We start from the raw sequence: 16,707 nt of genomic DNA on the forward strand, positions 1-16,707 counted from the left end.
CTTTGCTGAACATATGTATAAAAAGTGACTGGGTCACAACTCATTATGGCGAGGGTCCCTCTGATTGGGAGGCTATTTTGGTATGATTCTTCCTGGTTTACCTGCAAGGTACCGGGCAACGTCACTATGCCCGTGGCAAACTAACACAGAACTCTCACAGGTTCGAGTACCTGGCACTATTTGGATCCTTGGTCCTTGTGTTACTCGAGACGGTCATTCACCTGATCACCTTTTGTCTGCGTGAGTAAAACTGTCTAATTGGTAACTCGCTATGGAGGCCCTGCCACTGACTAGATACTATAGCTACACCGATCATCCGCTTCTGCTATGGACAATCAAAAGCACTTTTCAACGCCCTTTTTCCTACCGAAACGCGCGAAAAGAGAACCGCTGAGGAGATTTTTGCCGGTTCAGTAGCTGAGGCATCTGACTTTACAGACATCTGCGCACTTTTCGGATACGAGGCGGAGGAGCATATCGTTCAGACTGGAGACGGATACCTTCTCGGATTACACCGATTAGCATACCGCAAAGGCGAAGAGGGCATTCGCGTCAACCAAGGCCCCGGTGGTCTCAACAAGAAAGTCGTTTATCTTCATCATGGCCTGCTTATGTCTAGTGAGGTTTGGGTTGCCTTGACTGATGAGCAACGATGTCTTCCATTCCAGTTAGTTGAGAAAGGATACGACGTTTGGCTGGGTAACAACCGAGGCAACAAATATTCGAAGAAGTCAGTTCATCACTCACCGGGCTCGAATGAGTTTTGGGATTTTTCGATCGATCAGTTCGCGTTTCACGATATCCCCAACAGCATCGAATATATTCTTGAAGTGACAGGCCAACCTTCATTGTCATATATCGGGTTCTCTCAGGGCACCGCTCAAGCATTCGCAACTCTGTCTATACACCCTCTGCTCAATCAGAAGATTGACGTCTTTGTCGCCCTGGCTCCCGCAATGGCCCCCTCGGGTCTTCGTAACCGGATTGTTGATTCGCTCATGAAAGCCTCTCCGGACTTTCTATTCTTACTCTTTGGTCGACGAAGCATTCTCTCCTCGACAACCATGTGGCAAACCATTCTCTATCCGCCGATATTTGTTCGTATCATTGACACGGCGCTGGCAGCTTTGTTCAACTGGCGCTGCCGTAACATTACCCGCACACAGAAGCTTGCTGCATATCTTCACCTTTACTCATTCACGAGCACGAAATCTGTTGTTCACTGGTTTCAAATCATTCGGAACAAGAATTTTCAATTTTATGATGACGAACTTTATGCCCCTTTCAGCATTGTCGACAGCGAGCGGTTCTACAAGCCGGTTAAGTACCCGACTCGGAATATCAAGACGCCTATCGTGCTACTCTACGGCGACAGTGACAGCCTCGTTGACATAAACACTATGCTGCAAGGTCTTCCGCGCAGTACTATGGCAAAGGCCATTGCCACCTATGAGCATCTCGACTTCTTGTGGGCATCAGATGTCGATCGTCAGGTCTTCGGCCATGTCTTCGATGCGCTTAAGACTCATAGTCGCGAAGCTATTGCCTCTGAGACTGACTCGAAGCTACTTGATGGCCGCGTTTCAACTGATAGTCGTTCCTCGAACACTTCTGTCCAACGAGTCCGAGTAAAGGACCCGGCTTTTAATGGAACTCGTTGAGCATACTGGCAAATGTTTGTCTTGTGATCTAATTCTCACATACGTCATTTTGTAAATAATATAGTTGATTATTCTTACATACCCCATCATCTGAATTGAAAGCATGTGCTACATGATACATATCTTCTTGTACCGAAAGAGTGGTTTGACGGTAGTGTCACCGGCGTACGGCCGAATTTCAATTTTCTTCAACAGAACAGACTGGGCATTCTGTTCATATCTCAACCCAGTGATACTTTCGACTTTCCTTTAGTTAGATATCAAGCATTATCTAGATTGCTTTTTGTATGTGAGTTGAATGAGCTGTAAAAGTAATTGGCAATGGAATTTTTGCCTTTGTATATTTCGTTACATCAGATGACATTAGACACCGACAAGCCCCATTTTGGGTTGAAACACTCGATCCAAGTGATCATATCATCCATGTGATGGATCAACAGTCTCAATCTAAAAAGTCCATCCAGAATCCGGAACAAAAAATGAAATAAAACTTGCATACTTTTTTACATTACTTCATGTATTACATACAAAAGGTTGGTTTTGGAATCCAGCTATGAATAAATGCGGGGGACGGTCAGCTGATCGGGCGATACCCTAGCACAGTGGTAAACACTGTGAAGGGGCAAACACTGCGTGATGAAGAGCAGACATAGGGTGACGCAGGCACAGCTTATGACGGAAGCCGCTACTCATTTACGCTTTTTTCTTTTCTTCCTCCGCTTGAAACTCTCCAGTAGCATCACCCAAATTGAATGGGGTTTCATTTCTTCCTTTGCCTGAGACTGTTACAACCATTGTGTGTTCTCTTCATACTATCATGGCCATTCAATAATATATTTTGGATTCTGACCAATAACCTATAATCCATCGATTGGCTGAATAATTGGATCCAAGCCCGAGGTTGGGTTTGACTGGGACTGGAGTCGGATGGGTTTGGCGATGTCTAGTTCAAAGCCCAATCCATGTGGGTGGGTTCTATATGCTTCTTGGGCTACTATGCAGATGCCTAATGAGAGCTATTGCCACCGAAAATGTATTTTGTGTCGACTATCCTTCTAGTGTCCAGAAGTTTGCATGCTGGTGCAGGATGGCTGAGTGCGTGAAACTATTTACTCACCCCATAGAGAAATACAGCTGTTTGATAACAGGAATCGATTAGAAACCCTCGCATCTATACCCCAGATGCATATTTTTCGTCCTCTAAGAACGGAAACGATCTAGCCTCTCCGGTCTCAATCACAGCCTCCATGAACTTGGCTACAATCACCTCCATGCCTATCTCGGTAGCACGTCTGATCCACTCCAGCGTACTCAGTCTCTTATAAACTCCGCCATGTAATTTCGTCAAATGATCACCCAGTTCCTGTATGGGAACCTTTATCCCACTCGAATGGTGTACATATTTCAACGTTTGACCAGACTGCCAAGCAAAGATTGTTTGCACAATCTCATCTGCCACTGCTTCAACCTGCCGAAAATCAAAATACCCGTCCATCTTCTCGAGTTCTGGGACGGCCTTAAGCTCCCTTGAATAACGGATAACGGCGTTCACCGTGTCTGTGCTTGGTGCATTCTCACCGATCACGTAGCATGGTCTATGAATACACACGTTTACTCCAATCTCCTTTGACAGGGATTCAAGAAATTTTTCGCTAGCCCATTTAGCAGCGACGAAGCCCTCGGATCCATCATTCGGCGGTGGATAAGCAGATAATGATTTCGGTTGATAGCTCGCCTTCCCAGAGAAAAGTGTCACTCTGTTGGAGGAGATATAGTGCAGCGGTATATGAGCTCGGGCGGCCAACTCCGCAAGGAGAATAGTCGAATGGAAATTGGGCACTCGGAGTGAAGAATACCGGTTCATACAGTTGCCGAACGTACCGGCGTGGATGATCAAGTCTACTGTTGAGTGGAATGCCATGAATGTTTCTTTGGGAATGCCGAGGAGAGGATCTGTTAGATGACCAGGGTAGATGACGATTCGGTCAGACGAGGGCAACTCGGAAGATTTTTCCGGCTGGACGGCGATGCAATGGACTTTGGTGATTGTGCGCGATTCGAGAAGGGATGCGAGGATGGCTTTCCCGATGAAGCTCGTGGCACCAGTCAGGAGGACTTCTTGAGGCATCGATGGGCGGCAAATACTCGGCTGAGTGCGAGAGTACTGAGTGAAACTGTCGGGGACTTTTGTTTCCTCGTCCCAGTCAATTGTGTCGTCATTTATTTCGGATTTCTTCGAGCTCAGCAGAGCGGCCATCTTGTCTAAGGTACAAGCCTTGAACAGCTCCGCCAGCGGGATGGTGATGTCTGCTGATTGCCGTATCGTACCTTGTAACTTGGCAAGAAGGATTGAAGTCCCACCTACAGCAAAGAAATCAGACTTAGGGCTAATGGGCATTGCGGGGGCCGTCTGATACAAGACATCCTCCCAGTGCATCTTAAGCTCGGCCTCTGCGAGTGTGAATGTCTGGTCGCCTTTGGACGCGGTGTTAACCTCTGGTAATGGAAGCGCAGCGAGTTTCTTTCTATCCACTTTTCCATTCGGTGTCATAGGTATCCTATCAAGCGGCACAACAATACTTGGACGCATTGACTGAGGCAGGGGAAGATTGGCAGCTATAGCCTCAAGTTCAACATCATTGACAGCCTGACCCGGGGCTAGAACGACATATGCAACAAGAAATTGGGATTCGTTCTGCCCTCTTGCAGAGACAACTGCGTCTGATAGTAGACCACCAGCTACTTTTAAGACAAAGTGAGATACTTCTTCCAGATCGACGCGTACTCCCCGAAGCTTGATCACTGATTCACTGGCTAGACGGGACATGAAGAACAGTGATCCATCTTCCAGTAATTTGCCCTGATCACCGGTCCGGTAAAGCCTTGTCCACCTGCGAGCTCGATAATCTGCGGAAGCAAATGGGTTGTCGATGAACTTCCCTTCAGCCATTGAGGTATCCAGGTATCCCAATCCCACCACCCCACCCCCGACACAAATCTCTCCAGAAAAGCCAGGTGGGAGCAGATTTAGTTCATCGTCTATAATGTACAGGGCTGTGTTTGGGAAAGGCTTGCCCACATTCCCTTCCATGATTGTATCCTCTTTCCCAGATAATGGTCGAGTGCATACGACACCTCCAGCCTCGGTGGGACCATAGGCAATGGTAATTTTTGGGCAGTAATGACCCAAGCGTTGATGGAACTCCGTGATCAGGTGGTCGGTCACAAGTTCGCCACCGACATAGACATGTTTCCAAGACCGGTGTAAGGTCAAATAATCAGCCCCATAGCGAAGAAGCATGGTGTATTCTGCGGGCGTACCAAATGTCACGGTCACTTGTTCTGCCACCATTAACCGTGAAATGCCTATCGGGTCGAAGCGAAGGTTTCGAGGTACTATCACCAAGTTCCCGCCAAACCCAAGAGCTAAGAACATCTGGGCGATGGACATGTCGAACCCGAGTGAACTCTGCTGCAGTACTGTCTCGGGTTGGCATTGAAAAGTTCTTGCTTGGGCGGGCATCCAGTTCCTAAACATGCCCTGTGCAAGCATAATTCCTTTTGGCTTTCCGGTGGATCCACTGCTGTACAGAATGAAGGCAAGTGATGTTGATTTTCCTCGATTGGGTGCAGGTGCCGTGGGCTGCGATGGGTCAATGCTGTCGATGTCGAGGTAGACCTCATACCCCGTCAAGGTCTTTGCAGTTTCCATGGTTGTAGTTTGACAAAGGAGCACTTTTGGTTCACAGTCCGCGATGATTGATGTTTGACGCTCCGCCGGAAGACTGATATCCACTGGCACATAAACTGCTCCAACTCGAAGGACAGCTATCAAGGCGGCTATCGCTTGTAGAGATGGCTCGCAGAGGACTGCAACTGGTGCTTCGAGCTCAACACCCATTTTGAGCAGCGCATCAGCTATTAAATTTACCAAAGACGCCAGGTCTGCATAGCTGTGGGGTCCTGAAGCATCAGTAACCGCAACGGCGTCTTTATGCTCCCTTGCAACATTGTCAAACCGCTCAACCAGTGTCTCGGGCCAGTCGTTGTCCAAGGTCTCCCCTTGTCCGAGACGACGAGCATCGTCAATGAGTGGCGTAGAAAATAGAGAGTAGCTCCCAACGGAAAGAGATTGATTGTCGCAGATTTGTTGCAGAAGATGAGAATATATGTCTGTAAACCTCTGTGCGCCTTCTGGGCTATATATGTAGTTGCGGCTGACAACCTCGAGCATCCACGCCCCCGTAATTGAAGGCGTGATGTTTATGGTCATATCATATGGAGATCTCGCCTGGACGGCCTCCGTATACTCCAAAGAAACATCGCCCATTGGCAGCTGCATTACCTCGCCCGCACGATAGTTCACCATAATTTGAAATACCGGTGTGCTTAATGAGGAGCGAGGAACATTTAGTTGCTCTGTAATGAGACCAAACGGCACTGCCGAATTACTCAATGCCGAGATTGCAGTGCCTGCAGTTCGCCGGAATAACGCATTGAAGTCATCTCCATCCTCGATTCGCAAACGAAGAGGCAGCGTATTCACGAAGAGCCCTACTGTATTTGCGAAGCGGAAATCAGATCTCCCAGCATCGGTTGTGCCAATGCACAACTCCTTCGTACCCAACAAACGACACAGCAGCACCTGAATCACAGACAGATGGAAATGGAACGGAGACCCTCGTAGGCTTCGTGAGACGGCTTTAACCTGCTCCGTACATTTTGAATCGAGGATAGTCGTAGTGGTATGACTCCGAAAGTCCTTTGTTGCAGCTCGAGCTTTCACTCGTGCGAAAGGGAGTAACGGAGTCACCTCGGGAAGTGGTGTCAGGTTCTGTCTCCAATATTCCAATTCTCGATCAAATTTTCCTGCCTCGACAGCCCGATTCTGTGCCTCTGAATAGTCGGTATATGACGGAGGCATTGGCGGGAAATCCTTCCCTTGGTAGGCCAAGTTGAGATCCTTCATAAAGACTGACCAGCTATACGCGTCAATGGCCAAGTGGTGAAAGTAAAATATTATTCTGTAGTCCGCATTTCCCATGTTCAAGACCGAAACACGGAAAGCTTCACCATTTTCTAGCTGCCATATCTTCTGCCTTGCTTGGTCGAGTTTTTGCATACACAATGTCTCGTCAGCTTCGTCGATGTATTCGAAATACGGCAATGCCTCAGAACGCACAGCCTGCATCAATTGCCCTGTATCACGGTCCATGAAGTATGCAGTCTGAAGGGACTTGTGGCGATCAATGACTCGTTTAAGTGCTATCTTAAACTGTTGAATCTGGAAATCGCCTCTCGTTTTGTAGGACACTGCCATGTTCGACTGCGTGGGGTCGTTCATGTATTGTTCTGCAAACCAGAGTCGGGACTGTACGGGCGACATCTTGTGCTTCTGTTCGAAGGCCTGAGCCTGAGAATTCTTTTCCGCCATAGTGAAGTGACTCGATATATGTCTGGTTTGATTGCAATTTATGCTGAAGAAAAATGCCTATAAGCAGTACGTATTGCTTGACAACTTTAGAACAGATGAAAATATTTTGGTGCGAATTAATCAGGATGGACAGCACTCTATGGCTCCTCATGGATAGCTTGAGCTGGATGCTTATGCCACTTTAAAGCTTGCAAATTCTGATCGAACACTCCTGCTTGACCATTTGATACTGTCTTACGTGGATTGCACACCGCAGATGCGCACATTGTGGTATGTAGCTATACAACCTTCCCTCGGCATGCAAGGACACATGTATCCAATATTTACCATCAAGCATGTTGCGCACGGGGTATTAAAGTATACATTATAGTTGGTAGCTACCCAAGGCCAAAGGTCTAAACTACTAGTCTAGACCTTGTAGTTGCCTACGCTAGTCCATTTCCTTCAGCAGTTCGAACTCACAGCTGCAAGCTCATGGCAAGGGGAGCTCGATCCATTCTACGGTTGTTGGTTTCACAGCATATGGTATCATGGATATGGTCATGGGTATATTCTAATCTGAAAGTAGAAAAAGATGACCAATACTTCCTGCATTCCTGTCTGGGCATAAAAAAATACCTATGCTGCAGTGTTCTCATAGTGTAATAGGAGTGTAAGTGTTAATTTACTGTCATGTACGTACCTAGACAATACGCATACACTGTAGCCCTTTTACCATTGTCTCACAGCAGACAGTCTCCATTTGGCGTTATCTTTCCCTCTTCCCTTCAACTACTACATTCTTCCCCCTTCACTCGGTTTCACTGTTGTCCTGCTATCCCTCTTTCTTGTCTTCCCTTCCCTTCTTTCGTTGGTTGATCCTCTCAGCTAGATTCTTAGCTCATCTCCCACTAGCGGCCTTTCGCCAAATGTAATGAGAATTTTCTACAGAAATCCGTGTGATTGATAATTGATATAACTGGTATTGTATTCCGCTCATGTATCTAGCTCAGGATACTCTATCCACATCTATTGCCTTCGATAGTAGCAGCAAGTTCCGCTATAGTTTCCTTCTCAAATAGACTTTCCACAGTCAATGTCATGTTTTCTGCATGGCACATAGATACAAGCTGCATTGACCCAATTGAATTCCCACCGAGATCGTAGAAACTGTCATTGACTCCAATCTTTGCTTCATCAAGGTTGAGTAGCAGAGCAAACATGCGATGAAGAGCCTTTTCAGCATTTGATCTCGGCTTGGCTTTCTCGGCCGTGTCGCTCTGATCTCCAATCCTATACAACAAAAGTTGGTCTTGGTCAAGCATGGCTGCCTGTCTCCTCAAAGCTCTCCGATCAATCTTTCTAGAAAATGTCATCGGTACGTGTAAGAGAGGAATATAGATGGTTGGTACCATATAAGATGGTAGAACCGTCCGCAGTTTGGAATTTGTCACCAACACTCTCCTTCTAAATTGTTCATCGGGAAGCATGAACGAGGAGTCTGTAGCTGTCACGGGCTTGTTAGCCATATGCGCCTCTTTTCCTCCGATAAATGCTATCAATGATGGCATTATAGAGCTGTCCTCTGGAGTAACCACATCGGTAAGTATAACTTCCTCAGCGCAGTCCCAGCATTGACGGAGATGATGCTCAACCTCTCCTAGTTCAATGCGGTATCCACGCAGCTTGACTTGATTGTCCTTCCTGCTAATGTATCGAAGGGTGCCATCATCGTCGTATTGAACAAGATCCCCTGTCTTGTAGAATCTTCTTTCAGAATCGGGCTTTATACCAAAATGTGTGAGCCATGACGGGTTCACAATGAAGGCCTCCGATGTTTTGCCGTGGTCACCCAAGTATCCACGACCTAAATATGGACCGTCGATTAGCAGCTCAGCCACTGCACCAACTGGAGCGAGTTGGTGGTGATCATGAGGCTCGACGAGCCAAGTCTTTCCTAGAAATGCACTGCCAATGTTTTTCGTTTCTCTTTTTTCTTCACCCTGGGCCGTCAAAATCCCCCCCCCATTCCGTCATACCGTACCCTATAAGCAACCGAAAGCCACCCTGGAGGACCTCGTATGCATTTTTTGGAATGGGTTCCGCTCCAATAAGTATAATTTCCACGGTGCTCAGCCCCGAAGTATCAAGTGACTTCAATGTCGAAGGTGTCAGTATGGCCCATGTAACACCCATGCGGTTCATGGCACCCAAAAGATCATTCATTCGCTCATGATCGGAGGGAATACAGAGTGTCGCACCAGCCGCAAGAGAACAAAAGATCTCCACGAGAGAGGCATGCACCCCATAGGAGGCAAAGTGCAACACGCGGCTGTTACTATTGACTTGTAGCGGCTCGACGTGCCTCGCGAATCCCGTTAATGCTTGATGCTCCATAACACACCCTTTAGGAGCTCCTGTACTTCCGGAGGTGTAAAGGACATATGCCATGTCTGTCGGCTCACGGTGGGGAATAGCATGATCCAAGCAACGCAGCTTCTCCATATCCGCTCCGCTTACAGCCAATATCCTTCTTCCCGTGTTTGATAAGCCCGCAGCATGTTGAGGTGAGGCTATAATGACGCCGCCCTTGAGCTGAGCAATAATTCCCTCGAGCCGTTTAATCGGCTGTGAGGCTTCAAGTGGCACAAAAGCTGCCCCTGATTTTATCACGGCTAACACAGAGACAATAGCCCAGAGTGACTTTTCCATGCACAGTGGTACCAGGTCGCCTTGCTTGACACCAAGGGACTGCAAATGAGCCGCGAGTCTTGAAGCCAAGTCATTCAACTCAGCGTATGTCAGTTCGCCGTCCCAGGAGTGCACAGCTATTGCCATAGGTCTGCTATTTGCATTCTGCGATATGATGTCGTCCATAAAATCATGTGTTGTGTCAGACTTTGGCGTACTGTTCCATTGCGCAATTTGTTGGTAATCTTCAGGTCCACACAATGCCATATCACGAACTTTCTGCTCTGGGTTCTCTGCCAGACATCTGATAGCTTGTGCCAAACTGTCCGCTAGGCGTTTTGCTCGGGCTTTTGACATTACAACTGCTCGGTAGTATAGATCTGTCTGAAGAACACTCCCGCTGACTCGGGTCACAGCCACGAGATCGTAATGCTGTTGGTTTAAGTTAGGCCTTCATGGGTTCTTCAATAGAGAAATACATTCATACCTGGTATTTAGATATCAATGGGAGAATATCGCCTTCGGTCCTTCTCGCTTCGTCCTGAAACACAACAGCAGTATTCATTTTGGAAGCAGAAGCCGTCTGCCACTGTTTCATCTTGTAAGGCTTTTCCCCGAGCAACGTTCCAGCGGTGACTTCTGGGCGAATGTTTGCTTCCAAGATCTGAGGACTGCATTCCGTGGTATTGTCTGTCGCGATATTGTGAACAAAAAAACGTACATTGTCCATATCCGTGAACCTGCGCAGCACCAAAGCCCATGCGAGAAGAAAGACAGAGGACATGCCGTCTTGACTAATATCGTCGAACCCTGCTGGCAGTGGAAAACTCCCCATTGAGACTTTCTGGAACACTTCCCCATCCTGAGCTATCTCCCTGTTACTGACAGGGAAGACACAGGTTTCGGCTTCCATCGCTTCCACCTCTGACATGTTGCAAAACTGCAAATAAATGCTTTGGTTGACAGCACTGGATGTAGTTGAGCGACGTGAAATGCTTACCCCCAAAAAAAGCAAAAAATCGTTCTTTGTTGGTTACTCAATAGCCCATAAATCTACAGGCCCCATGCCCCCATAAAGGCAGGTCTGGTTATATCATTGCAACTCACCGCTGATTCAGGTGAACTTGTTTAAATCGCTCACTCCTAGGTTCCTCGCTCCTCACTCTTCCAGAGGTGGGGGCGGAATGTTGCATTTCAAGAGCTCGTCATGCATATCAAGCATGCAGATTGCACTGGCATCATGCGCCTTACTATTAGGCCCGCCATGCCGCAACTTTGAATGATATTCATGACGTTACAGTGCCAAAGTACCTCCCAGGTTGCACCGCATTGAAGATTCAGGTATTCCAAGCCTTAGATACAACTGGTCAATAACAAATTTTGGATTATTGTATCTTTTCATTGCGCATCTTCGCTACTGAACTAAACATTCAATTAAACAACTTAGCAAAATGGTCATTCATCTCCGTTTTAGGAGAGTTGTCTTTGCATGTTATCCTACACCGAATAGCATCCCTCCTACTGTCTGTCATTCTAAGCAAGTACTTTTTTTTGCCTGTTATTGAAACCACAAAATGTGCGAAGTCCTTTGATATAGGCTTCAAATTGAATTTGAACGCGTGCCTTAGACGGTAGAATGGATGTAATCTTTTAGATCTGGAATTACTTCTGATATCTCACTGTCAGATTGTAATCGAGACCCCGTGAGGCCCTGAACAGGACAGGGCCCTTGTGCAGTGACAAAGGCTATCCCTACACCGAACTCTTCAAGTCATTTTTCTGACTTCAAAGATAACTCTACCACCGTCCACAGGCCAAGAACCGGTCACTTCCAGCCTGCCTGGAATTTGTGAGAACAGCAGTTCCCACTGCTCCCTCGTGCGGAAAAGGGTGCCCAGAACCGCCAGCATGTGCATATTCATCGAGCTCCCGTAACATGAGTGGGTTTTAGACGAGTTATCAAGCTCAATACCGTCATCAATCAAGAGAACAGACTCTTTTTCAGTCATAGCCTCAGCAATTCTTTCTAGAATGCGCCGACAGTCACTATATTTTTCATTAGAATTCTCACACCGTGCCATGGACTTGGACTCTCTCACCCCGTTGTATTGTCCATCAGAATATTACTCAACATGTAGATGTCCGCGCCTTTTATGGGTTGCTCGTTGAAGTAGTCGTGCTGCTGCCATTGAAGTCGACGGTATACGCTCTCATCATCGATCTCTTCCTTACTCGGGGATGTGCTTTCATAGTCTTGGATAATAAAAGATACGTGCGGGTGTCGTCTAGCAATTCGAATAGAATGTTGCCCTCGGCCTCCACCAATGTCGACAAGAACAGCACCCGGCTTTAAGTAGGTAAAATCGAAGATGTCCTCAATACTCGTCTGCGCGGCTCCCCCAGCATGGCGCTGGAGGCCTTTATCGAAGCGTTCGCCACGAAGGGGGTCCACGGAGTGTAGGTACTGGTAGAAAGGCTCATCAGCTGAAGATTTTAGTGCTGTGTACTCTGGAAAGCCTCGAACTTTGTCTGAAATACTCACTATCATATGCCATCTGGAAAGCACTCCGGTGTCGACCCTCCGCTATCTGTCCGCGGTTATCACGAACATACTGTGGGAGGGATGCTGCTGCCTTTAAGCCCACATCCGCCCTGATTCCGGTATTGTTAGTTACTAAAGACAGAGGCACCATTCGGCTCGGATTAATTACAGGTAGTGCACCCAGCACGCGCTATTGTCATCCAATAGATAACCAGACCGATTGTTGAGCTTGTATAGATCCAGAGAGGGCTCGTCGAGAATATGTTGCGCCACGGCCTCCTTTAGCGCACATCCTTGTACTAGTTAGCAAAGACGTTTCCAACCGCAAGATCAAGCAGGCTTTTATACTCAACAAGTCCCTGGAATAGCCCGAAGATCTGACTAGGGTACTCAACGACGCGCTTCCGTTATTTTCCAAGAGGATTCGGAAAATATTCAGGTCGAGTAGAATACAAATTGCCACAGTGCCATTGTACGATAAAGCTATACGCTCAACCCAAGTTTCTGGAGAACTAACCACGGCATTGAGCTCCGTGCAGGTGGCAGAGATAGACCGAATGATCTCAGTGGCCTCGGAACCTGCATGAGTCGCATCGCTATATTTGCGAGCAAGCTGTGTGATTCGAGAGGCGAGCAGTTCTACTTCGGTGTTCTCACGAGTCATTTTACCTGTGCTTTAAAGACCAATTGAGTCAAAGAAAGGCGAGAGTACCGTTGCTGATAACTAAATGTGGTTAGATGTCTGGATCCCAGTATCCAATTACCAAAGGAAATGATATAAGAAATTTATAGTCACTGTGTCCAAAAATCGGCTGCAAATGCAGGGCATATTCGCAGCCCCTTCACCATAGCCAAGCACATGGGTTCTATAGGAAGTATAACCAGCGCCCTTACTTCCCGGGAGGTCGGGCAAACTAATGCACATGCCGCATGTCTTTGCAAGAGTGGTCGGGTCCAACCTAAGAAACATCCCAGATTTTTATGCTACGTGGTTGCCATGAATGCAAGCGGTAAGGCTGTCCAAATCCTTATTCCAAATAGGAACTCCCGTTACTTAATACACAGGTACTGTCACAATTTCGTATATTCCTTTTATTACGTATGCAAGACATTTGGAATACTGGAGAACCCGGAAATTGGGTCACGAGGGTACAATCATTACCGCATACAATATGCAATCAGGGTTAACGTCATGTGTATAGTCTAATACGGTGAGAGTGAGGGATATGGCTCAGGAAGCCCCAGGAAGCCATAAAGTACAATGTACGAGGAAATCGTAGTAGAGAAGAAAGAAAAGGTCGGAGAGCTATCCGTGTGGTGGAGAATGTTTGTAACCATGGCTAACCAATATTTTACTCGCATCAAGAGCAATGAGAATGGTCTTTCATTCTAGCTACTTGGATAGAGGCTATCAACAGACCAAAATAGAACAAAGCGACTATCTAGAGGCTTCGTTGTAAGATGTGCCTCTTCCGGCACAAGATAGCACAAATAAAGCTGGATTGGTCATCGGCATTGTCACCTGTGGTTTGCGTGATGAACTCTCGATGAAGTATTACTTCCTCAAGTCGACTGCCCTTTCAGCCACAGCAGTGCACGGAGACTGCTAGGTGAGCTCCTGGTTACTGAGTAATCTCACAGCCAAGGCCACAAGGCCAACAGAACAGTATTCACAGGGGCACTTCACTTTTCCAGTCCAAGTTCTCCTTCCCGCAGACACTCGATCTCATTGATAACGACAGTTGCTTTTTTTATGAGAGTTGTCCGATCTATCGGTCCGCTACCACAAGTTTCGCATCTTTTCGGATAGGTTTGCACCACGGTAGAACCCTTGGATTGCTCACAGCAAGCTGATAACGTATTGTTTCTGGTTTCCCGTAAGAACTTCATTATATCCGTCCCACCGGTCCCCCTTCCACGTTCTTGCAACTGCCTGTGTCCGCTCGGGTTCTTTTTACCAGCCGGAATAAGTATATACCTCGCTACCACGCGGAGATGGCAGTCTCGCAACGCTGCAAGCCGTAGAACTGCTTTATCATACAGGCTTCGAACATCCGAATCATTTCCCAGGCTCAGTATGTACGGCCGGATGTTCGACACGCTTGTCATGAGCTCCAGAAACTCCCTGTGTGGTCCCGGCATGTAGTTTCTCATTTCCTAAATTGGACCCGTTAGTTCTGACTGAGTTGTCGTTTATCTCTCCTCGATCCCGAGACGTACTTTGATGAATTCCACGTTCTGGCAAGTTCCCAGAGTAATATCCATTAACTGGATCAACGAGCTCTGCGCATTACTTCCACCACTGTATGCTAGCCACTCCCCCTCTCCCCCCTTCGCATTGACATAGAGGGTAAAAGATTCCATCCGGTAGTCCCACCTGAGCCATATTCTTACCCCCTCGCAAGTAGGGACGCAATCTGTGATAGAAGAATTCCTGTGAAAGGTTCTCGCCCATACGATCCAACACCAAGATGATACCGTCGACACACGTGATAAACGCCTCCAGGAAGCTTCGCACGCGTGGAGTGTCGTTTTCTTTAACTGCGTCGATGGCGTCAAGTATCTTGGGAATCAGCCTTCCTCCTCGTGCCTCTATAGCAACAGAAATGACGTAGAACCATTCCTCCTCCTTAGATCCAGTGAATGTGCAGGTTGAGATGAAATCTTCAGGGTTGATTTGTGGATTTCCAAATTTTGGACTGGGGATAACGTTCCAGAGACAGTATGCCGCGAAGGTCCCGCATGGCATGATGGTGAGATATTCGGACACCCTTCTGAGAGGGGCAGCGATTGCTATCGGAAGATTCTTCGGTCTCGTTGTCAGTTCCTTCAAACAGTCCATGGCTGGTTAAAACGATGACAAGTTTCACTGTACTCACCCTTCTCGGTTGGTCACCACTCCAGATATAACCTTGGGATAAGAAAGAGAGCACAACATATGCTCTACGCCATTCTTCTTCGGAGTCTAGCAATGCTGTTGATAGGATAGGCAATCGCTCCAGCTTATCCTTCAAGGTATCGCTTGCAACAAGTTGCGGTAGATTGCGACTAAGATCTTCCCAATGGTCATAGTATGGATTTGGAAGTCTTTCCAAAGCTGGACGCTCAGGTAGAAACCCAGAAACAGAAGACAAGGAATAAGAACTAAGGTCAAGATCACGGAAGTGTTTCATTGTTGTCTTCCCCACTGGCAAAGTATACGCCGTTGAATTCTGGGCTTGATAAGAGTGGCAGTCGCTAGGTACCATATGCATAGCTCAGTTTTGTGAACCTTTCTGACAGGAATAGGTATTTTTTTTTACAGCGAGAAGCCAATCGCAGTAATACATTAACGGTATTTCAGAATGTAAATCATTATATTGTTGCTTCATATTACCCCCTCCATAACTAAGTTGTCGGAGATCCTTCGTCCCATCACGCCAAAGTATGCGGCTACAGCTGAACGAAGGACGCTTCTAGAGTACTTGCGACGCCGCATATGTATACCTCCGAGCCTAGCATAGGGACTCAATTCCGGCCTAGCACGCTCAGTTTACTCCCAGTACGCTTATTCTCCGCGGGATCTTAAAGCAGGGCCCATACAATTGCCATTTCTATGCATGCCAGTGAAACGGCATAGGATGTTCGAAGCAGCGATGGGACAAAAAGATGAAAAAAAAAAAAGCATCCACAAAAAATACCCATCTAACATATCACCGCAAATCTCCTAACGAATAGTTATATTGATATCTAAGAAGATTGGTGAGAGCTTTCTACTACTCTTACTCTGGACTTAGGGCTTGATAGATTCCCAAACAGGCTAGCTCTGTTGCCTTATCCACACTCTCAACGACTATTATCCTGCGGGACCAAGAATACCAATGTATTGTCAATACGTATTATCCAGGGCAATGTTCGATTGATACATTGTGTAACATGAAGTCTCCATCCCGTCTGGAAGACAAACCAAAACGCACGGGGTTGAACAAAAATAGAGATACAGAACGGTTTGCGGCTACTGGGTGGGGCCGAAATAGCCAACGGAAAGAGATCGCAACACGTTGACAATCTGATCCGCCAGTCTGACTCGTAAGCATTGAAAGCACCCTCCCTTGCTCACTGGCTGTTATGTCAAGAATTCCTCAATGGCAGCTTCCGCCTGTCGTGACACAAGCTCCAGCACAATGTGGATCTTGTATGCAATCACTTCACATTTGGAGGCTGCGTCTGGCTATTCTCTGTTTACCCAGGGATTGGTCTACTCATGCAGCCCTCTGTCATTCGTCATTCTCTATTTATCAGCAATAGCCAATTCAGACCCAACGGGGACATTTGAGGCATGCCGGGTGTAGAAAAAAATATTTCCCATTTGTGTATATTTGTGCTAGGGGTTACAATGTTGAATGTCTAAGGCTGTGCCA

The 16,707-nt window shown here is 47.1% G+C and overlaps 5 protein-coding genes across 5 annotated transcripts; 1 reads left to right on the top strand and 4 right to left on the bottom strand.

Moving 5' to 3' along the window:
• Positions 1 to 45: 45 nt before the first annotated feature.
• N7469_002893 (sterol esterase) lies at positions 46 to 1,661 on the top strand (the record flags this gene model as incomplete). Its single annotated transcript, XM_056641813.1, has 3 exons — positions 46 to 80; positions 161 to 240; positions 304 to 1,661. 3 exons carry the CDS (start codon positions 46 to 48, stop codon positions 1,659 to 1,661), a joined length of 1,473 nt encoding a protein of 490 aa, XP_056504307.1.
• Positions 1,662 to 2,832: 1,171 nt separating this feature from the next.
• N7469_002894 (nonribosomal peptide synthase) lies at positions 2,833 to 7,095 on the bottom strand (the record flags this gene model as incomplete). Its single annotated transcript, XM_056641814.1, has 1 exon — positions 2,833 to 7,095. The coding sequence occupies one exon, from the start codon at positions 7,093 to 7,095 to the stop codon at positions 2,833 to 2,835; it is 4,263 nt and encodes a 1,420-aa protein (XP_056504308.1).
• Positions 7,096 to 8,093: 998 nt separating this feature from the next.
• Positions 8,094 to 10,696, bottom strand: N7469_002895 (NRPS-like protein biosynthetic cluster; the record flags this gene model as incomplete). Its single annotated transcript, XM_056641815.1, has 3 exons — positions 8,094 to 9,031; positions 9,114 to 10,197; positions 10,253 to 10,696. The coding sequence occupies 3 exons, from the start codon at positions 10,694 to 10,696 to the stop codon at positions 8,094 to 8,096; spliced, it is 2,466 nt and encodes an 821-aa protein (XP_056504309.1).
• An 835-nt stretch (positions 10,697 to 11,531) lies between these two features.
• On the bottom strand, positions 11,532 to 12,971 carry N7469_002896 (uncharacterized protein; the record flags this gene model as incomplete). The annotated part of the gene is made up of 5 exons (XM_056641816.1): positions 11,532 to 11,811; positions 11,865 to 12,249; positions 12,308 to 12,417; positions 12,477 to 12,600; positions 12,698 to 12,971. The coding sequence occupies 5 exons, from the start codon at positions 12,969 to 12,971 to the stop codon at positions 11,532 to 11,534; spliced, it is 1,173 nt and encodes a 390-aa protein (XP_056504310.1).
• Positions 12,972 to 14,500: 1,529 nt separating this feature from the next.
• N7469_002897 (Indoleamine 2-3-dioxygenase) lies at positions 14,501 to 15,480 on the bottom strand (the record flags this gene model as incomplete). Its single annotated transcript, XM_056641817.1, has 3 exons — positions 14,501 to 14,638; positions 14,685 to 15,113; positions 15,187 to 15,480. The coding sequence occupies 3 exons, from the start codon at positions 15,478 to 15,480 to the stop codon at positions 14,501 to 14,503; spliced, it is 861 nt and encodes a 286-aa protein (XP_056504311.1).
• Between the last annotated feature and the right edge of the window lie 1,227 nt (positions 15,481 to 16,707).

This window comes from Penicillium citrinum (assembly GCF_028827155.1).
Source record: "Penicillium citrinum strain IBT 23319 chromosome Unknown utg000002l:1.0-3833315.0:1.0-3834789.0, whole genome shotgun sequence".
Lineage (NCBI taxonomy): Eukaryota > Fungi > Ascomycota > Eurotiomycetes > Eurotiales > Aspergillaceae > Penicillium > Penicillium citrinum.